Source organism: Pelodiscus sinensis, chromosome 16, assembly GCF_052426305.1.
Source record: "Pelodiscus sinensis isolate ZL-2025 chromosome 16, ASM5242630v1, whole genome shotgun sequence".
NCBI lineage: Eukaryota > Metazoa > Chordata > Testudines > Trionychidae > Pelodiscus > Pelodiscus sinensis.
The window spans coordinates 12,352,918-12,375,717 of record NC_143067.1 but is presented as its reverse complement, the minus strand read 5'-3'; the positions used below and the strand labels follow the sequence as shown (position 1 = coordinate 12,375,717).

The following is a 22,800-nucleotide window of genomic DNA, read 5'->3' as shown; positions in this document are numbered from 1 at the left end:
CATGACTATTCGATTAGTTGATAGGGCACCTCCGCCTTTGAAGGCAAAAGTGCCACAGAGCCCGGGGTTAGCTGGGGACTCCCCCGCTGACCCTGGGCTCCATGCGGTGCTGCTGCTTTGAAACTCCTCAAGGAACCTGACGTCAGGCTGCACATGGTGTTTCAACGTGTCAGCGCCGCATGGAACCCTGGAGTCCCCCAGCTGATCCTGCCACATGTGATGCTGCCACTTTGAAACGCCATGTGTAGCCTGGGAATACCTAGTTGGGACCCCAGGCTTCAGGCAGAGCTGCTGTTTTCAAGTATCCCCTCCTCTTCCTGAGAGAGGCAGCAAGGGGGAGGGCGAAGTGACTAGTCGACTATCATGTCCTTCACATCCATATTATAAACTCTCATGCACAAAGCATGGCATACATTAGCCACTGAATGGGACATTTGTGGGCCCATGGTTCTTCCTTAATTGTCCGCTACAGCAGTGGTTTTCATTGTGGTGTTTTCATGGACTATGTTTAAGGTGATGGTCTTCACATTTTTCAAGTTTGTGCACCACACCTGTTACCTCTTTCTGCAATCACTTGGCCTCCAGTCTGGAAGCAGGACTGTGGGTCACATGTGGTAGAGATATGGACAGGGGTAAGAGTGCCAAGACTGGGAGTGTGGCCACTGTCTGAGGGTTCCCCCCTTCAGTCACCTGTCCCCCCACCAAACATTTCTCCATGCCCCACAGTTTGGGGACCTCTAGTATAATAGGTCCGTAAAAGACTGAAAATGAACAGAATTTCATTATACTGTATATATGGACAATATATTTACAAAGTAGTCCATGCCTCCTTTGGAAAACCGGAGGGGGGGGGTGGAGTTTGAGAGCCACTTCACTATGGGATATCTTGTGACTTCATGCAATAAGGACCGCAGCATGATGCAGAGTATTGGATTAGATCAGTGATCACCATGGCGCCCGCCGGGGCATTTGTATGCGCCCGCCGATAACCCGGGCTGGCCCCGGCGCACTGGAGGCGCCGGCCCCAGGCGCGTGACACTCACCGGCGCCTGGTGCGCGGCGCTCGGGCGGCCCCAGCCCCGGGGCACATGCGGGCGCCGGTGCCGGCCCCAGGCACGCAGCTCGGGCGGCGGCACCGGGCCCACGGCACAAGGGGCTCGGGCGGCCTCAGCCCTGGCGTGCCCCAGGACGCGTGGCCCCGCCCCCGGGCGCCTGGCGCGTGAGTGGCCTCGCCCCCGGGCGCCCGGGAGCCCATAAAGGTTGGGGACCACTGGATTAGATGACTACTTTTGTGATCCAGTAAGGCAATTCTTGTGTTTCCATGGCTTATGGATCTTATCAGGGGACATAAGAGGAAGCATGTGTGGATAAAACACAAGACTGGAAGTCAAGTGACCTTTATTTCCAATTCTGTGACTTCATATGTGAACTTGAGCAAACTATCCTCTTTGTGTTTAATTTTTCTCTTCTGTAATGTGGTGATAGTACCTCTGCTTCCAAAGGCTTAATTCACAAACGTTTTTACAGTGCATTATGATTCTTGAATGGAAGGTGCTATGAAATTTTAAAGATTATACTTACTGAATAACTTGGATATCAGATCCATAGACTAACTGGCAATGCAAAAATCAGTTGTAGATAAAGCAGCCTGACATTCTCAGTGTAATAGAACCACTTAGCTGAAAATTCAAGTATCAATGATCAGCCTTTGAAAAAACAGAAAAAAACCCTAAGGACTAGTCAGTGTACACTTGTTAAGTTGCATTGCTGTTCATGAGTACCATAATTCTGTCTCAGGCAGATTCTGAATCCCATTTTTTATTGTGTTCAATCTTATTTTCTCCCTTTCTTCCATCTACATTTTGCTACTATGTTCTTCAATAGCTGCAATACTTCTTTGTAGTCAGCAAAGAATGATGATGCAAGGTAATGGAAAAAGCTAGTAACTTCAGTAAAGAAATTGTAGTTTGTATAATTCTTTAAAACATTAAAACCTAGGTTTTAGATTTAAAATAAAACAAATGGTTGAATCTAGTATGCTGTTTGATTTCATAATTTGATCTCTAGAGGAAGACAATAGTAGTTCTGGATTTACCTCACTTGAATCAAACTTCTGCTGACTAAGCCCTGAAATTACTGTTAATCGCCACAAGGCATTTATTTATGGGATATCTAACTAAGTGAAACCATCATATTTTACTCCCAGATATGGAGGGTATATTCTAAAAGGGAAGGAAACTTTGAAACAGAACTTTTTCAGTAAAAGCAACGGAGTCACAAGACAAAGATGATTTAAAATGAATGGGGGAAGTAGAATGTAACTCATGCTTTCCCTCTTATTGGGGGCAGTTTTAGAACGCTGAGGAGTGATATTGTCATCAGTGGGACATGGAATGAATTGTCTTTCTGATACTTACTGTTGGAGAAGTATGTTAAAAGATTACACACTGCAGTATTGGATAAAATTCATGACGGCCAGGAAGTTAACTCATACATAGACCTGATGGAGCTCAAGGCTACAGTCCATATTTTTTTTGTTTTCCTTATTTTTGTTATGAAGTCAAGACTTTAAATACTCTCTTGATGACCTGCTTTATAATCTTCCTATTGATGATAAATCCCAGAATGCAGAATGATACTAATGGTTTATTAAACGCACTATTCACATTTTAAGGCTTGCTTCCACAGTCTTTCACAGAGAATGAAATCTTTAATATTAAGAAGTAGTTTTTTGTAATTGTCTCTTTAGATTTTGGTGTTTAGGAAGTTGTTAGTGAAAGTGCCTTATTTTGTAATCATTCTTTACTTTTAAAATAGTTAAATCATTTCATTGTTCCAAGACATTTGTTGTGACAATTGTAATATTCTCCAGGGATCTTTACTCTTTTCTTTTGTTGGGGATGAGGTTGGAGGAGGATTGGCAATCTGATTTAAAATGCTAACAATGGTAATCTATTCTATACTGGTTTGTTAGCTGTTGTAATGAGCATTATGAAAGATTTTAGAAACTCTTCTATTGTATATAAATTATTGTTAACAAACTAAAGCTCCAGCAATAAGGCAACAAGCTCATGCAAATAATGGTATTTATCACACAGACTATTTATGTATTTCTTGGTTCACTTTAATAATTGATTTTAAATTACTTTCATATTTAATTTTAGTATTTAAAACATTATCTCTCACAGTCCTGGCTTTCTTAAACTGTGCTTGAATAGAAATCTCTTTTGCATGGTTTCGGGAACACTACTAAAGAGTTTGGCTGGCACTTCAACATGCTTGTCCAGTGTAGATTGGCAAGGTGTAGAGCAGGGTCTGCCAAGTCTGTGTCCCTGCTGACCTACTACCAAGGTTGAGCCTGCCAAGGGCTGTCATCCTTGCACAGAGAATCTTTGTCAGATTAGTTGCCATTGATCCACCATTTATGAGGTAGTGTCTCTGAATTCTGGGTCAGTGGATGTCACAAACTGCCATTAACTCTCAGTGCAAGAGGAGAAGTTATATTAGTGCATTACTGTTGTAAATCTACCTTCTAAATTCTGGGAATTTTGTAAGCTTGTCACAGCTTAAGCACAGTTTAACTGGATTCTTCTGTATCTTTCCTTTTTTAAGTTTATAAAATCCCTCCTTTCAGATTAAACTGATTTTGTGTCCAATTCATTTTCTCATGGGTAGTCTTTTGTACTCTATTCAGGCTCTTGCATATGGGCAACTAAACTTTTGGAAGGGTTTTGCAGCTTCTTAAATGCCTCTTTATTATTATTAATATTAATATTTATTATTGTGTTGCAGGACATTTGAAAAATGCTGGCTTAATGGACCTGGAGAATGTCTTCCCTTTTTTTCCACAGAACAGGTATAGTGTGGGCTACAGTTGTGTACATTTTCTCATTTAGTGATGAATATAGTTCATTTTAAATGACCATCTAGTTCTTGGTACCTGTTTGCTGAAACTGCCCACAAAGGTATCAATTTTTGTCCTTGTTTTAGAGAATTTCTCACGTGGATAATTGTTAATTGCAGGTTTGCTACTTGGACATCTACCATAGTTTAGGTGAAGTGTCAGGTGTGAATATCATAAGAATTACCAAGCATTACTCGGGTCCTTAACGCAATTTTTTCCTTGCGAGTCTCTGGATCAGGGGCTTCATTATGCAGGCTGCCCTGGGGAGACAGGACTACCCCAGCTCTTACCGCAGTAGCTTGGGCTCTGGTGAGATGTGCCTCTCCATGGCTGCTGTAGCTCCAGCAGGCACAGCCCGGAGAGGGATGCATTTGCTCTGGCTGGGGGACTGACTGAGTGACAGACTTATATATATATATATATATATATATATATATATATATATATATATATATATGTCTATATATAAAATCATAGATATCTCTATCTCCACCTCTGTCCCCTGCTGCTCCAATGGGGTTATAGCTGTCCTGGACTCCTCTTTGGCCCCTTGCTACTCCCTTGTGATCATTATACAGTATAATTGTCTCTGCTTTGCATCCCATATACCCTGCTGGCCCCATTTGGTTATGATATATTGTGGAGCCCACCCTTTGTTTTACCAGAACCAATCCCATTCCAGCACATCTCATTTTCCTTGCCCAATCAATCTCTTGCCTTGCTTTAAGTTATGATAAGAGGAAGGTTCATATCTAGGTGACCCTAGCTCTTATTGTTTAGGAGGAGTTCTTGAATAAATGGACTGACAGACAAACTCTCAAATATATAGCAGAAAAAATACTGATTATAAACCGTATAACATGTTTGTTTACCTTTGTAAGCTTCATATAATAAATCTGTTTCAAGTGAGGTAGGGATATGGAAATAAAAGCAATTATTGATTTGGAAAGCAGTATTTTTTGAAGCATTTCATAGCTTTTGTTGTTAAATAGCTTGTTCTTAAATGAGCACTAGCATCCACAATAAATAATTGTTCTATTTCTACTATCTGTATATTCATAAAAATTGCCTTTTGAATAGACATAAGCAAGTTTAATGGTAATATGAAATTAATTGTCACTAAAATTTATGTGGATATTCAGTTGGCTGAAATTTAAAACCAGAACATTCTTCCTTGACCTTGTTGCCAACAATTATTTTTTTTAATTTTAAAGTTATTTTGTTTGTGAAAGTATCTGAATTCTTAGCTCTGAAATGGAAACTTGATGTGGCACAAGTAGTGGCAATGCAGACTTCCTTTTAACCACCTCATGAAAGGTCATCATTCATGATCTGAAATGAAACTGGTTTAGTGTGGGAAAGTAATTTCTCTCAGGCCAAGTGGACTCTACAGACCTATATTACTATGTTATGCTGATTTTTCATACCCGTGAGCGACATAGTTATATAGACCTAAACATTTATGTAGGCAGCATTATTTTGAAGTGAAAGCTTTTTCTGTCATCCTAACTACCACCTCTTGGGGGAGGTGGGTTAATTATGCTGATGGTAGAAGCTCTCCTGTTGGCATAATAACATCTTCACTACAGCTGCAGCATTGCATGTGCAGACAAGCCCTCAGTAACCATTCAGATCTTCACATATGAGGTAGAATTTACATGGAAAACTCTGTTGTAACCATCATATCCTAGAAACAACCAATGAACTTTTGTTCTCGAACATTTGTAATGAATCCTGTAGCATGATGCGTAACCAGGGGCTGCAAACTAGCAGTGAATATGAAATGAGTAAGCTCACTAGTTGGCAAAGTGGTACCAGAAAAATATCTGCACTTAGGGCAAACATCAGGTGAAGCGGAAGAACAGTAAAGGGTCCTCATAGCTTCAGATAATTGTTAATCAAATTATTTGGTGTCCATCATAGAAAGAGAAGTTCCTCTGTGTGTGTGTGTGTGTGTGTGTGTGTGTGTGTGTACTGATCTGTATTTTGTTCAGGTAAGAGAGCCATTTATGCCACATTTAATGTTAATAAATGTATGGAATTAATAAAGTTGCTGTGACCTGCAGATGGCTTGCATAGTACACACCTTTCAGACATGACTGCTATGATTCTAACCAAACTTTCAATTGTGTAGATAAATGGCAGGCAGCTTTCTGTTTATGTAAGGAAACAGTCCCTCAAGGTGGCTACTTAACTAACAAATGCATTCGTTGTTTCAGACTGGATATGGTATGCAGGAATCCTAATGTTTCTGTCTCTTGCATGTTTAGACCTATAGACGAATTCATCAGGAAGAGGAGGATAATACTTGTGCTCCTGCAGTGTAATCTATTTTAATGTTGCAAGTGGAAGGAAGCTCATGAGGATTATTCGTTCTTGTCCATTTCATTCTTTATGTAACAGTTTAGATGGAGAAATGAAGGCTTTATTTTGTATCATGATCTACCAATCACGTTACCTTTTTTGATATGTTTTGGCACAAATCTTATTCAGGGCCTATTAATCTAGAAGTTTGGATGTTATGATAGTGGGCTAGAGGTGTTGTAATAGAAGGTGTAGGTAGGGTTTTTCACATATAAATAAGTGTGAGGTGAAGAAAAATGTGTAATATCAGAGATGTGGGTTGTTTGTTTTTGATAACGGCAATTGTTTGTTTCAGCTACTAATCTCATAGTTGTTTGGCTCTATAGGTGAAAGACTTATAAATAAAATAGTTCCTTGACAAATGAAACTTAATCTGCAATTTCTACTGATAACCAGCTTTGTTTATATTCAGCTGGCCTGATATGGTACCAAGAAGGGGTTCAAACAATGGACTTGTTCGCACAGATTGTTTCCTTTTACTTGCTGCAACTGTTAGAAAGAACTCTAGATGTACAAATCAAGTCTTCCCCAAAGTCTAGTTTGCATATAGAAATATTTGCTTGTGTTCAGTAACTAAGCGCACACTATGCCTTCTAGCAAGTTGCATTATGATTTTATACCATCAGAGAAGAGCCACGTGTGTTACTTGCCACATGAATATGCACAATTTGGATAGCCAAAGCTATATAAAAACAAAAATCTGATGTTCCAAGTACTTGAATTGCTGAGTAGGATAAATGTTTGTGAAAATTAGACATTTCACTGTGGAGTCTTTAGATTTCAAGGGATTTTATTTGGTCTGTTAAAACTGTTCATGATGGCTTTTATTTTTATTTGTGAAAAGGAAACTAGAATAGTCTTTGCTGTTGTCTGGGATGAGCTCTTGGAAAACTTACATGTACTGTTCTGAATAAGCATCTAAGCTTAAAGTTCATTTCTGAGTAGTTGATGTAGGTGAGAGGGAATGTTGTATTCTGGCTACTAGGGATGTGAACAACTAGTCACTCCTCCCCCACCTTCTGCTGCCTCTATCAGAAAGAGGCAGCGGGGTGGGGAAGAGGAGGTGTTTCAAAGTGGCAGTGCCACTTGGAGCCCGTGGTTAGCTAGGGACTGCCCAGCTGGCCTCAGACTCCATGCGTCGCTACTACTGCTTAATTCCCCCACTGGCCCCGTGTTCCCCACAGTATTTTCACCTTTGAAGTGTAGCAACAGCCCTGCTCAGTTAACAACAATTTTTGTTTTTAGTTTGTCTAGTTGAAATTCTTAGATCCTCATCTGTGAAGTTAAGGGGATCTCACAAGCCAATCTAGTACAATTAACCACCTATGAATTGACAATGGTTGAGTCAATTTTGCTATTGTTCGTATAAGGCTATGTGTCAAGTACATGGATTGAGTATAGTTGGGTGTAGTCATAAATTCCTGTGTAAATGAGTTTTTATTCAGCACTTTGGACTGTCCATTTCTCACTTCCGTTTGGAAGAACACGTAGAAGGATTCTTGCCACGCAACATGAATGAGCCAAATAGTTGAGAGGACTTTCTCATTTTAAAGCTTTCCCTCTAGATGGGTTATACATTGCAAAATGTTGCACAAAACGTGGATCAGAGTAACTGTCTTATCAGACATACATCTGACAAAGTGGGTCTGCCCACGAAAGCTTATGCTCCAATAAATCTGCTAGTCTGAATCTGTGGCACCTTACAAACTAACTCAGCTACCTCTCTGATACTTGTCTTATCAGACTTTTTTGGTGCATTCCATTACTGAGAGATGGTGAAAAGATAAAACTAGTTTGGAATGGCTTATTGAACACCACAGTCTCAGACTCCAATTAGGGATGTTAAATTTAGATTAGTTGGTGAATCGAATAATTGATGCAATTTGCATCAAATATTTGATTTGTTAAGGGCTCTTCCGCCTTTGGAATATAGGAACAGCCCTTGGACAGTTGATACACTTCAAAGGCAAAAGTGCTGCAGGGAGCACAGGGCAAGGGACTCAAGCACTCCCCTGCTGGCTCCATGATCTCCGCAATGTTTCAAAGCAGCAGTGCCATGTGGAGCCCTGGGTCAACAGGGGAGTCCCCAGCTGACCCTGGACTGCACATGGTGTTTTAAAGCAGTAGATCCCGGGTTCCACACCGTACTGCTGCTTTGAAGTACCCCTTCCTCATCTTCCCCCCCCCCCCCCCCGCAATTGCTGACTCTTTATGATAGAGGCAACAGTGGGGGGGAGCAACTAGTTGACTAGTGTGTTGACTATCCAAATAACATTTGCTAGTGGACTAGTCATTCACATCCCTAATTCCAATATGAGTTTTGTCCCTCTTTGCATCACGTAGTGGCACATGAAGGGAGGAGATTGTCTTTCCATTGCTCTTCCTCTCTTCAGCTGTTCTAAATAACAACCCAGAAGTGTGCACAAAGAATCTTACGATTAAATGCTTTCCCAATGGTATCCTTTAACAAGACACAACAACTAGACCTTTCTAGACATCCATTATAGTTTTTGGCATTCTCCTGAAAAATGGGAATGGTTATGATCATTTCTCAGTGATCCACAGGAATTCCAAAAGTCTCAACCTGCTGCTGTTAGATATCAGGAATACATGACCTGATAGTTTTGCAGTCTGGTTACAGAGCATTCAGAGCAAGAAAGCAGATGATATCTACCCCAATGGCTTTCAAACTATGGGTCGCAACTGAGTACTGGATCATGCAATCAGGCACTGGGTCTCACTGCTGCAGGGTGATCAGATGACCAATGAGGGGTGCTAAAGCAGGCTGCCTGCTTCTGGCACTACAGATTGAACTGCACCCCAGAAGTGGCCAGCAGTAGGCCTGTCTCCTAGGTCAGGTGGAGGGAAAAGGAGAGCACACAGAGCTCCACATAGTGCCCCTGCCCCGAGGACTAGGTCCACACTCCAGTTTGCTGGGATCCTGGTTTTGGCTGCTTCTGGGGTGCAGCATGATGGTTTGTGGTCCCGGGAGAGGCAGGAATCCTGCCTTAGTACTCTTGCTGCACTCTGACTGGGAGTCATTCAAGGTAACCCCTCCTGGCCCGGCCCTGTCTTCCCTCGCACCCCAGGCCGGAGCCCCCTCCTACACACCAAAGCTCTCATACTCGGCTCCACTCCAGAGCCCACGCTTTAGTCAAATTATGTTGAGTCATGGGTATCAACAATTTTCTTCAATTGGGTCATGAGAAAACAAGTTTGAAACCACTGAACTCTCCAACATTGTCTTCCACATATGTGATTTTAGGAAACCGAGAAACTGAACAAAATTCTGTTGACACTTGTTTCCTTCCAGTTGATGCATTCTTTGCTAGAATTGAGAACATTAAAGCACTTTTAACAGGAAATAAGCTTAGGTTGATTGTTATAAAGGATTCTTTGCCTTTAATTACTTTTTTTCTCACTTCCATTATAGTTTTAAATGCCACTTGCTAACTGTACCTAAATCAAACGTTGCACAAGGAATATGAATAAAATTGGTAACATTTCAGATATATATGGCATGTTGTCATGGCACATGCAGAATAAAATACTGTTGGTTAGTACATGTTCTGCACTTCTAGTGCATGACACGTAGGACAGCCTTTTCAGTACAGTAGAGAAGAAAACTTCTGGAAATGTCCTAAAATCAGTTAAATGCTTAAGGATCTCTGAAGTATGCCTGTGCAATAAAAATTCATAAGTGTTTCCTCTGGCTGTGCTCTGCATTTAGTGGTGTGTGTGTGTTCAGGACAGAAAGATAGCTGTAATTTAAAATAGCAAAATTTTATAATTTTTGCTTTTCTTTTTTGTAACAGGGTTGGTTACATTAAGCTTGTGAAAACGTGTCAAAAATAGAATGTGTTTGGGGAAAAATGTTTTTGTTCCTTTCCCTGGTATTCTGTGTGGAATGATGCTTATTTACTTTACACAGTGAATTAATATTCATAAGGAAATTTAAAAGTGGCAGACATTCATAAAAGGTTGCAAATGATTTGTGCTCCTATCTTGAAAGTAAGTTACTTACAATTGAGCTCTTTTTAATTAAAAGCATACAAATTTAATAACTTAATTTTGGCTAACCTTTGTTCCTTTTCTGTGTTTCATGTCACTTGTAAGGATTAAAGATGTGAAGTCTTGATTAATTTACTAGTCAAGTAGTTGATCTAATTTCCATCTACTAGTCGTTAAGGAAGGGTGCTTTAAGTGCTCATTACAGCTCAGACTGTGTCTGAGCACAACTCCCGGCTGCCACTCTGCATTTTTAAAAGGGACACAGCCACGGCAGCCGGACTGCGCCCCCATCCACTTCATGTTGCCCCTCTGCACTTTTAAATGGGACATGGCAGTCGGCTTGTGAATGCCCCGGCTGTGTCCCTTTAAAAGTGCAGAGGAGCAATGTGAGGTGGATTGGGGGAAGGGGAGAACGATTGCTACTTCTGTGTCCCTTTTTAAAATGCAGAGTGGCAGTATGAGGGTTATCCTGAGACCCGGCAGGGGTCTGGAGAATGAGCCAGCATCTTTGCTAGCAGGCTCCTCTCTGCCCCCTCAAGAGTGCAGAGGGGCAGGAGGGGGAGGGATGATTGAATAGTCGATCGTGCTACCTGATAAGCTTCTGCTTATCTGGTAGTCAACTATTCCTTCACATCCCTAGTAAGGATGTATATGTGTAAAGGCTTTCTATATGCATGATCATTCAGATAGGGAAACAAAACTTTCTCTAAAATACCATGAAAACTATTTATCATATCCCTCTTCTTTTTTAACCTGGAAACTAGTTGTGACTGATTGTTATTTAGCACTTGTAATGTGAAATGGTTATGGAGTGCAGAATAAGTGCAAAGTAACACCTATCCTTTTTTTTCCTCTTTTGTTAGTATGATACATTTTACATGCTCGGGTTTCTACTGACATTGTTTTTGGTTTTGAATTCCTTATTACTTAGGCAAACCACCTAGAACAGTGGTCTCCAACCTTTTTACACCCAAGATCACTTTTTAAATGGCAGACCAAGCCAAGATCTACCGCCCTGCCCCTTCCTTGAAGCCCCACCCTCTCTATTCTCCTCCTCTCCATCATTTGCTATCCTTATACTGCTGCTTATTATATTTTTTTTATTCTTCTGTAGGAAGAAGTTTTTCCAACATTTGGCCTGTCTACACTGGACCAAATGTTAGGGGGAAAAAAACCCTTCTTTTGGAAGCCACCTTATTCCTTGTGGAAAGAGGAATATAGGGGTGACCAAAAGAGCCTATTTGCTCTTCCACTAAAAAAGCGGAAGAACAAATGCAACCCTGGATGCAGAAGAGTTTTTCTGGGATATCTCCAGAATCCTGAAAAACTCCTGCAGTCTAGCTGGACCCTTCCTGTGTTGAGACAGGATGTGTAGGCTCTGGGGTGGGAATGAGGGATTTGGGTGTGGGAAGGGGTGAGAGGTGCAAGCTCTGGGAGGAAATCTGGATGCAGGAGGAGGTGGAGAAGGGGACACTGGCTCAGGGAGGGGGCTCCAGGCTAGGCAGTGTTGGGATACTAAGGAAGCCACAGGCTTGTGGATGTGAGGGTGCAGGAATTTGGGTTGGGGTATGTGAGGGGCTGAGGGCATGAGGTTCCAGTATTTGATAGGCTCAGATCTAGGGTCTGGGGAAGGGGGAGTGCAGGAGTGGTTGTGGCCAGATGGGGGCTTGGCCCCAATTGGGGGTTTGTTGGCCAGGCTTCATTTTTAGATAGAATACTATGTTAAACACAAAAAGTTTCTGTATTGTCTATATTTATGAGAATGGCAGGGAACCTGCCTTGACTCAGGTGTCACTGACCCATAGAAAAGTCATTTGGGAGCAGGGGACACAGTACTGGGGAGAAGTGCTAGTGGGTTCTGGAGCAGGGAACAGGGTGCCAGTGGGGGCAGGGGAGAGGGGGCAGGGTGCTAAGACAGGTTTCTGCAGCAGGAGACAGGGTGCCAGAAGGAACTGGTTTCTGCAGGGGGGGGCAGGGTGCTGGGGGACAAGTTTCTGCAGGGGGGGGGCAGGTTTCTGCAGCAGGGCCGGGGGGGGGGGCAAGGGAGAGGGAACAGGAGGGTGGGGGACAAGTTTGGGGCATGGAGTTCCCAACACCAGCCATGGAGGGAAGCTTCCGACCCGCGCTCCCTCCGGACTGACCGCAGGGCAGCCGGGCTGGAGCGAAGAAAAGTGGCTGCCCGGCCAGCTGGCCATGGTGGTCAGCCAGGGCGCCACCAAGCTCCATGTGGGCAGGCGCAGAGGGGAAGCCGCCCAATCAGCTGGAGCGCGGTTCAGCCTCCTCTGGGGCTCCTCAAATGAGGAAATCTAATGTAAATGTACTGTTCAGAGAGGGCTCAAGAGTTACTCTTTGGGTACGTCTAGACTACATGCCTCTGTCGCCAGAGACATGTAGATTAGGCTACCCGACATAGTAAAATGAAGCGGTGATTTAAATAATCGCCGCTTCATTTAAATTTACAGCTGATCAGCTGTTTGTCGGCTCAGCGCGGCAGCCATGTAAATTTAAATGAAGCGGCGATTATTTAAATCGCCGCTTCATTTTACTATGTCAGGTAGCCTAATCTACATGCCTCTGGCGACAGAGGCATGTAGTCTAGACGTACCCTTAGAGCCCCTGAGATCTACCGGTAGCTCACGATCTACTGGTTGGTGACCACAGACCTGGAACTTTCATACAAATAAATGCTGAATTGAGAGGTAGGCTATCTAGGATAGTTTTTCTTCCTGTACGGTGCCCGCGGGCGCATGGTGCCTGCTGGGCCTTTTATGTGCGCCTGCGGAACAATCTGGGCTGGCCCCGCCCCCGGGCGCCTGGGCGGCCCTTGCCCCTAGGTTTGCGGCACATGCTGGTGCCGGTTTGGGCGCCTGGGCGGCCCCCTGCCCGGGGTTGCAGCACATGCCAGTGCTGGCCCCGGGCGCCTGGGCAGCCCCAAAAGGTTGGTGACCACTGCTATAGAGGGGTTGTGCAAAGTAGCATTCGGATTTTATTTTAATCATGGCAAAATGTGTTCCTTTATTTTTGTGGGTGGGAAGAGAGTAGAAGATCATCCACATGTGGATATAGTATCGATGGTTTTGTTCCAAATTACTTGGCTGATATGCAAAATAGTTATTTGATGTAGGCTTAGGTTAATGCTTTAATTGCTACTAATGCAGTGAAATTGTAATAACCAGTGTAGTAAACTGGTATTTAAACAAGTCTCAGGAGGGTTGCTGTGTTAGTCTGTAACTTTAAAAACAATAAGCAGTCTTGTGACACCCTAGACACTAACAAATGTATTGTTATCATGAGCTTTCATGGGTAAAACCCATCAGATGAGTTTGAGTGGAAATTACAGAATCCATAGTATATATAACAGCAAAAGGTCCAGTTTTAATAATGCTAAGTAAGTCAGGCTGGATGTGTCCCATTCATAGCTTTTGATGTGTAAATGTGAATATCAAAGGCAGAAGAAATTGCCTTTTCTGATGGTTAATTCATACTATATATTTTAGAAATGTCTGAATTTTTGTTCAAGAACTCCTAAATGGTAAGAGCTAGGACCTCTTACCGAACTTAAAAGCAAGGTCAGGGTTTGGTTATGCCATGATAATGCAATGTGCATGGAATTGGATTATTTCTCATAAAATGGAAAGGGAGGGGTCTGGTAGGAGAGAGTTAAATGCATAATGACCACAGGGCGGCAGCAAGGGGCCAGAGATGGGGATTGGGACAGCTATAACTCCACTGGGCCAGCAGGGAGCAGGGGTGGAGAAAGGGACAGCTATCTACTTTATATTTCAGAGAGTGTCTGCCTGCTGCAGCAGCCATTGACAGGTGTTTCTCACCTTTCTCCCCCCCTCCCCCCCGCTGCAGTGAGAGGGGGCTGGCATTTTTCTCTCTCTCCAGGGCAGCCTGCATACTGAAGCCTCCCCCCCTCCCCCAATCCTTCCACTCCCTCACCAGAAAAATGAGTTAAATGAAGAAAAACAAAATTTGAGTTTAAGGAGCAGAGCAACGCTGGATAAGTCTTCTGGTGTTTAAATATTAGGAAGATTCCCTTTGTTATCCCTGTATATTTTTAAAGCTGTCTGATAGTGTGGAGAAGTTAAATGCCACCAACTTATTTAAATATTCTAATTTACCTCTACTTTTTGCAACCCATAAAAGGAACTAAAATTCTGATTATTAAAGACAGTGGTATGTGAGTAGTGACATCTTGAAAGTAATTTATCTTGTATTGTACTGATATGCTTATACGGATTTTTTTCCCTCTCCTATATGTAGATTCAGTGTTTCAAAATGTTAGGTGCTCTCATTCACCAGAGTTTATCAAATGCTGAGACAGTATTGTTTGGCAGTCTCTGTAGCAAGAAAGGAAGCATCTTTTGTTGTTAACATCCTTTCTCTTAGTTCTCCTCTTGCTGCCAGCTGCTCATTGTCTGTACTTGCTTGTATAATATTCACAAGGGACTTCATGAGTTCTTATCAGCCACTTGCCACAGCACATCATTTCCTCGTGTCATCTTTACTCTCTTTAAAAGAAAACAAAACACAGGTTTACACCAGAATCTGATAGGTATTGTAAAACAGGGCAGTGTGTGAACACTGTTTCTTTATGACATTGTGTACAGAACAGTATTGTTTAAATTAACTCCCTCAAACAGTTTGGTAAAGGTCTTATTTCTGGCACTTATTCTGCAGAGTGTGTCTTCTCCTTTTTAGGAAGAAAACATATTACAAAAGCCTGAAAATCCTCTCCTTATAATCCTTGTCCCAGCAGCCAGAAGACTGGGGAGGTGTATAACTGAAGTGGCCAAGGTGATTGACCATGTCTAAATTCTTTAAGCTATTCTCAGTTGTTCCTCCAATTTCCTCATTATTAGTCTGCTACAAAAAAAAAAAAAAAAATGGAATACTGAAGAAGAGTCCAAGAATAGCACCCAAGTAGAAGTTTCAGAATCCTTCATGCCAGTAAAGTGATGGCAGGTTTCTCCAGCACAGTGTCTCCCAAACTTTCCAAACTACTGTACTCTTTTCAGGAGTCTGATTTTTCTCTTGAATACCCTCAAGTTTTGCTTCACTAAAAAACTACTTGCTTACAAAATCAGACCAATGTCACAGCACACTGCTACTGAAAAATTGCACGTGTTTTCATTTTGACCACATAGCTATAAAATAAATCAATTGCAACAAATAGTGCATTTACATTTTAGGATATAGAGATGTATGAACACCTCGTTTATATGAAATTTTAGTTTGTACTGATTTAGCTAATGCTTTTAATGTAGTCTGTTGTAAAACTAGGCAACTAGCTGAGTTCAGGTACCCTATGAAAAATCTCTGCATACACCTACCTGGTTGAGAACTGTTGCTCTAGAGTATTGTCCTTGGAACTTGCTGGTTACTCATGTCTCCCAAGTTATCTTCATCTACCTCTTGGTGAGGAGGATTAGTTCTTCTGTCTGTAGTCTAGCAAACTTTTTAGCCATTAGGCAAGTAAGTTTTGTACATGTTTTTGCCTAGGCTATAGCTACTCAACTGCATTCTATAAAAAGCTAATGTCAGAAAATCTAAAGTTACGTAATGAAGAGGAGTACCTTGCATCTCTTGGAAATCACTCTTTCTCCCTAAAAGTAGCACTGATAGTCTGAAAGGAGACTTAAAATTTTCCCCTTGATTAGAAGGAAGCCAGTGTGGGTGGATGGGTGGGTGGGGTGTGTTTTAAAGGCCAAAAATTGAATGTAACATGAAGGGTGGAAATAATCATTCTTCCTATTTTAATATATGAATTGTTTTTAGTTCTGCCTTCTTCTGTCATCAAAAAAACAAACAACCCCCCTAGTTGCTAACTACTTGATATGTTTTTTGGTTTTTTTAACAGGATTAAATAAGAAGAATCATCCCTTTTGATTTGAGTGACAACTATTCGATCAGGTGTTGTCTTCCAAGAAAAAAATAGTTTGGTCAGTTGCTTCTTGTAGACACTGATGTTTATTTATAGAAAGGTTTTTTGAAGACTTGTGTCAAATGACGTCAATGGCCAGTTTGTTCTCTTTTACTAGCCCAGCTGTAAAGCGCTTATTGGGCTGGAAACAAGGAGATGAAGAGGAAAAATGGGCGGAAAAGGCAGTTGATGCCTTGGTAAAAAAGTTGAAAAAGAAAAAGGGTGCTATGGAAGAATTGGAAAAAGCTTTGAGCAGTCCTGGACAACCCAGCAAATGCGTTACCATTCCTCGTTCTTTAGATGGGAGACTTCAAGTTTCTCACAGAAAAGGTCTTCCCCATGTTATATACTGTCGTGTGTGGCGTTGGCCTGATCTACAGAGTCATCATGAGTTGAAGCCATTGGATATTTGTGAATTTCCTTTTGGATCTAAACAGAAGGAAGTTTGTATCAATCCATACCACTATAAAAGGGTAGAGAGCCCTGGTAAGTTTGAGCATTGATGTCTATAGCCTGAAAAAATTAATCACAGTCAATGTTGCTTTGCCAATTTAAATTCCCTGGGGCACGGGTGGAGTGGAATATAACATTCAGGTTAGAATGGGTGGAGTTGCCTGGTAAAAACTTTACAACTACAGTTTACTGTGTAGCATATGATCTATGGAAGATTTTTCTAAATCCTGGCTTACTCATTGACTTTATTGTGACAAGCATTTGGCTCTAAATACAAAAGTAGTCAACTGAAGACTTATCTCTTTTTTCTGAGAATATGGAGTGTTAGGAGTACACTAATCCTTTAAAATTATTAGTACTTTTCACTTAGTATGCATGTTCTGTTTTTTTTTTTTTTTTTTTTAAAGCAGCTCGCTAAACTAGCAAAATATGACTAGTTTTCATGCTGTGAAGTATGAATTAAGTCTGGCAAGAAATAGAGTCCATGTTTTTTAAAAGAGATTTTTAGAAACCCACAAATTGTAAGTAATAGTTAAATCTTTTGTAACCTTTTTCTTGTTCCTTCTCAGCTGATAATGGGAACTCGTTAATTATGGTTAGTGAATAGATTGTGCATTATTTTATGCTGTTCATTATAGCTGTATTTAACAATTTTTTAAATTTTGTGCATAACTTTTTGTTTTGTTTTGTTTTTTAGTTCTACCTCCAGTGTTAGTACCTAGACATAGTGAATTCAATCCACAGCACAGCCTTCTAGTTCAGTTCAGGAACCTAAGCCACAATGAACCGCACATGCCACACAATGCTACATTTCCAGATTCTTTCCAGCAACCCAACAGCACTCCATTTTCCATTTCACCAAACAGTCCCTACCCGCCGTCTCCAGTGAGCAGCACTTACCCAAGTTCCCCTGCTAGTTCTGGACCATCTAGTCCATTTCAGCTACCAGGTGAGAACAGTCTGTACCTGAACTCTGCTGAGAAATTAAAAATATGCTTATAATACCAAAAGCTTTTGTGATTCCCTTTTTGCCTCTGTTTCTGGTATCAATTGATATTGACTTGGTATCAATTGATATTGGCTTAATATCAACTGATTCTTGTACTCTGTTAATCGTTACTACTTTCCTTAGTCTTTTGATACGGGTTGGAAAGAACTCTTGTGAATTATTGCAGTTTTTATTTTGCCAAAAACCTTCTAAGGTATCACTAGAATATGGAAACATGGGGTTATTGAATGAATTTAGTGTTTTTAAATGAGGTGCAATGCAGAGAAGAAATAAGTTAATATGTAACAGTCCTTTTTAAAATTAGAAGGAATTTGATGTTAACACATTCTGAGATCATGGAGGCATACCTTATATTAAACATCATCCAGTAATATGGAATGGTAATTTTTTAAGACCTCAAACTGCAGTAATGAGTTGTGCTAAAGAATTGGGACTTGTAATAAATTCCTACATCTAGCTAAGCATGTGTGAGTGTATATACTCATCTAATGACCAACCACCTGACAAAATTAGTGGTTCTAGCTGGGTGAGCAAAGCAAGGCCTTATGCTCCGCTTGATGGTATCTATTTGTCAGTCTTCATTTATAGTTTTAACTTCTGCATTTTTCCTTGTTTTAAGCTGATACTCCACCTCCTGCATATATGCCCCCTGAGGATCAAATGGGACAGGATAGTTCACAGTCTATGGACACAAGCAACACCATGATTCCTCAAATTATGCCAAATATATCCAGCAGAGGTAAGATAATATGGTGGACAATACATTTTTGGTTGGTTTCTTTAATGATGACAGCCAGATTCAGAGGTGACTTAATTGGAGTAAATTTAAGCATGGTTAAGTAGAAATAACTTGCATATGACAATGGAAGAAGTTCAGGTTTGTACCAGAAGCACCTGCCACCAGAAAGAGAATGCAAGTGAAACAAACCCTAGCCAGTTCACTTTTACACCATTTTATTGGTTGGCTACTTTTAAATCAGCCAACAAAAAAACAAAAATCCTCTTTTTGAATTGCACTTTCAATAAGTAGGGGTGTGATTTATTTTTTTTTCCCCACCCTCCGCCCCCAGTTGTTCAGATCCTGTCTCTTACCTTTGATTGGACATGGAGTTGTTTGCTCCACATCCCTAGAAATCAGGCCTCAAAAAGTCAATTTATAAATAGGTTTTATAAAGAAAATGTTTTTCTTGACCCACTTTGTTTGCATGAGTTTCACCAAAGTCTCAGGAAGAGGGAGAGAGACACCAAAACAAAGTGATCGATTGTGAAATAAAACTTTAGGACCTGAAGGTGGTATTACCATTTTTAAAAATTGGTAGTGTCATTTTTAACTGCATCATACTGCCTTTCAAGTCTGAACATAAGATACAAATGTGAGATTGTGGAATCAATTTTTTACTGCTATGTGAAAAGGATTGTTAAATACTTCTAAATTGAAATACATATTGACATATTTCATTTAATTGTATTATAGATGTTCAGCCTGTTGCTTATGAAGAGCCCAAGCACTGGTGTTCAATAGTGTACTATGAATTAAACAATCGCGTTGGAGAGGCTTTTCATGCATCTTCCACCAGTGTCCTAGTGGATGGCTTTACAGATCCTTCTAATAATAAAAACAGATTCTGCTTAGGTTTGTTGTCCAATGTCAATCGCAACTCAACTATTGAGAACACTAGACGACATATTGGAAAAGGTAATTCATAAATGTTCTTTATGCCTCCTTTAAGATAGCAATAGATTGACAAAAATTTCATTTGAAAAAAGGCATATTGAAATGTGCAACAATGAAATTATATATGGTGATTTCAGAGACACACAAACCCTTTCTCCAGGTATATTATTTAAAACAAGTTGTGACATACACATTGTGTATATATGTGATAAACATTGGAGAATGCTGCTCTCAGAATCCCAGTAACTAACCTAAACTATGTACAATATATTAAAAAAACCCATATTTTAGAGTAGGGAGAATACTTTTAGCGAACAAGCTTGTTGTAAGTATTCAGTGTTTAGTGCCAGCACTTCAGCACAATTGTAGGTCCTGAGTATCTGTCAAGTTTCATATATACAGCTACCATTTTAGATTTGTTCCTTAGGAAAAAGTTCTTGCTGCTGTTTAATATTTTAGAGTTTTGTTCTCCATTCACACAGGTGTTGTATGGTATATTTAAATATCCAGGATAAGTTGAAAGCAAAGTAAAATAAGGTTGTAAGGATTTGTTTTATGAGAGTGAATCTAAGATGGTGGAGGCATAGGGTGTTCCCGGATTTGATAGGTCTGATAGCATCTTGCAGTTTCTCTGGATCTGCCATACTTTTCACCTGAAAGTACTATATAGACATGCAGTTTTCAGACCGATGAAGCCTGCTTAATCTCTTAAAGTATGTTAGTGAATTTTTAAAATGCCCCTTTATGTGCCTTGCCTTTTTCATGCCTCTAAAAAGAAAACTCTTTTCTTACTGCTATGCTTTAGAAAGAGCATTTTAGTACTTACAATTGTTTAGATTATTCTCATTATCATTGGTCAATATGAAACATTTGGCCTTGGAAAGCCAAAGGTACTATAGCAAGGAATACAGCATTTTTCTTTTGGGGTACTTCTGAGGTGGACTACTGGAACCATCAAAAGATCGGCTGTGTAATACTTGTTAATACACACTCTGCTAATGTAAGTCTTTCTACCTAGTCATAAGTGAAAACCTTAAAGTTAAAATCTCTAATCTTAATTTTAACTCTTAAGTATTGTCACTGTCCCAAAACCAGACTGATTTCCACTCCATGCATTGGACAAAATGGGTTTTACCCACAAAAGCTTATGCTCAAATCTGTTAGTCTTCAAAGTGTCACAGGATTCCTTATTGTTTTTGCAGATGCAGACTAATACAGCTATACCTCAGACTTTTTTCTTGATGCAGGTGAATTTTGTACGATGACTTCTGTTAACTTTATAAAGGAATAGAATTACATTTTCTACTTATCTTACTGCTTTTACTGTTTCAGCTATAAGACTTAAATTAATTCTCTCTTTTTTTTTTAAGTGATTTCTTCATTTTGAGTTTTATTTTCATCTGGAGAAGCGGACATTTCTGTTGTAGCCTGCTTGTGTACCTCTAGTCTCCAGTAAAATCTCTGAGACACCCAACCACTACCTTACTTTTAGCTGGAAGGCCATCTAAGTAGTGAGGCAGGAAAGAAGCAGAATAGAATAGATTTACATGGGGGAGAGGCCTGTGCTCAAAGCCACTGTAAGCCACGTGTTAACTAACAGAGGAGTGTGCTTTCAAGTTCCTTGCCCCAAACTTTATCCTATCCCAGACTCCCAGTGGGCCTGATGAGGTTCACCAATAGCCGTCAGCCTGAAAGAGCAGCTCAGGTCTTCCTTTGTTATACAGGCAGTCCCCAGGTTACGTACAAGTTAGGGACTGTAGGTTTGTTCTTAAGTTGAATTTCTACGTAAATTGGAACTGGCGTCCAGATTCAGCCGCTGCTGAAACTGACCAGCGGCTGACTATAGGAAGCCCAAGGCAGAGTTTCTCTTCCCCGGGCTTCCTGGAATCAGCCGCTGATCAGTTTCAACAGTGGCTGAATCAGGACGCCTGGGGCAGAGCAGCTGGGGTGCTGCCGGGTTGGTCCAGTAGCGCCAAGGAGCGGCGCTGCGGGACCAACCTGGCAGCGCCCTAGCTGCTCTAGCACAGGCGTCCGCGAGAAAAGCCTGGTCTGCTGGGTGGGCGGGGGGGACTAGCTGCGCGCCCCCCCCCCCCAGCAGACCAGGGAGACGCGGGCGGCGGGACGGCCCAGACGCGCCACGGTCCCGCCTCCCGCATCCTCCGGGGCGAGAAAAGCTGCTCCACGTCTCCCTGGTCTGCTGGGCGGGGGGGGGGGAGCCAGCAGACCAGGGAGACGTGGAGGACTGGGGCAGCGGGACTCCGGCGCGTCTCGGTCCCGCCGCCCGCATCTCCCTGGTCTGCTCGGGGGGGAGGGGGAGCAGCTAGTGCGCGCCCCCCCAGCAGACCAGGCTTTTCTCGGGACACCTGTGGTAGAGCAGCTGGGGGCTGCCGGTTGGTCCTGCAGCGCCGCTCTTGGTGCTACTGGACCAACCCGGCAGCACCCCAGCTGCTCTGCCCCAGGCGTCCCCAAGTCAGTCGCTGCTGAAACTGACCAGCGGCTGACTACAGGAAGCCTGAGGCAGAGTTGCTCTGCCCCGGGCTTCCTGGAATCAGCCGCTGGTCAGTTTCAGCAGCGGCTGAATCTGGACGCCAGTTCTGACTTACATACAGATTCAACTTAAGAACAAACCTACAGTCCCTATCTTGTACGTAACCCGGGGACTGCCTGTACTGGCATGTGCCTTTGCGCAAAAGATTTGCTTTTGCACAAAAGCATCCATGCCTGTGTAGATGCTCTCTTGCGCAAGAAAGCTCCGATGGCCATTTTAGCCATTGAGCTTTCTTGCGCAAGAAATTAACGTTGCTGTTTACACTGGCCCTCTTGCGCAAGAAGGCTTATCCCTGAGTGGGAGCGTCAGAGTATTTGTGCAAGAACCACTGATTTTGTACATTACAAAGTCAGTGTTCTTGCGCAAATACTCGCAGCCAGTGTAGACAGGCGGCAAGATTTTGCGCAAAAGCAGTCGCTTTTGTGCAAAATCATGCTGGTCTAGACGCAGCCTTAGTGTTTAGAAAGCTGTTAATTTAAGCTACCAAGTTCATCTTTTGAAACTATACAAGTTTCCTTTGAGGAAAAGGAGTAATGGGTCAGATACAGAGTGATTGCTTTGTGAAAAATATTCATTTACAGGTGATACCATGTTTTTTGTCATTTATCATTTTCTTATGAGTTCATTCAAGAGTGTAACAATTGTCTGGTGGCACTCACATAATTGCTATTGGGGCATTTTAGTGCACTGAGGTACATTGCGTATTGAGACGGAAATCTTGAAAGTTGTGTGTGACGGAGATACATCTGTAGTCTTTGCATCTATTCTGGGATGCCTAGTGTTGGTTTGGGTTGGACACTGTGCAATCTGTTTTATAACTGATGAGAGAAGGCCATCTAGTGGACTGATATAAAATGAAATAGTTTGAGATGAGTGCATTAAGCCATATATATGGCTTATTTGCATA

General features: G+C 41.7%; 1 protein-coding gene across 6 annotated transcripts in view; it reads left to right on the top strand.

The window, feature by feature from the left end:
- SMAD5 (SMAD family member 5) overlaps nucleotides 1-22,800 on the top strand; it is a 40,828-nt gene that overhangs the window by 12,934 nt on the left and 5,094 nt on the right. For 3 of the 6 annotated variants that reach the window (XM_006116021.5, XM_075900438.2, XM_025181192.3), the window contains exons 2-6: nucleotides 3,793-3,856; nucleotides 16,146-16,694; nucleotides 17,359-17,610; nucleotides 18,290-18,409; nucleotides 19,145-19,366. In XM_006116021.5, coding sequence (XP_006116083.1) covers nucleotides 16,292-16,694; nucleotides 17,359-17,610; nucleotides 18,290-18,409; nucleotides 19,145-19,366 — 997 coding nt within the window. In that variant the 5' untranslated portion in view covers nucleotides 3,793-3,856; nucleotides 16,146-16,291. Of the gene's footprint in view, nucleotides 1-3,792; nucleotides 3,857-14,986; nucleotides 15,083-16,145; nucleotides 16,695-17,358; nucleotides 17,611-18,289; nucleotides 18,410-19,144; nucleotides 19,367-22,800 lie in introns of those variants that run through there. The other 3 variants (XM_075900440.2, XM_075900442.2, XM_075900439.2) reach the window with 3 other exon arrangements.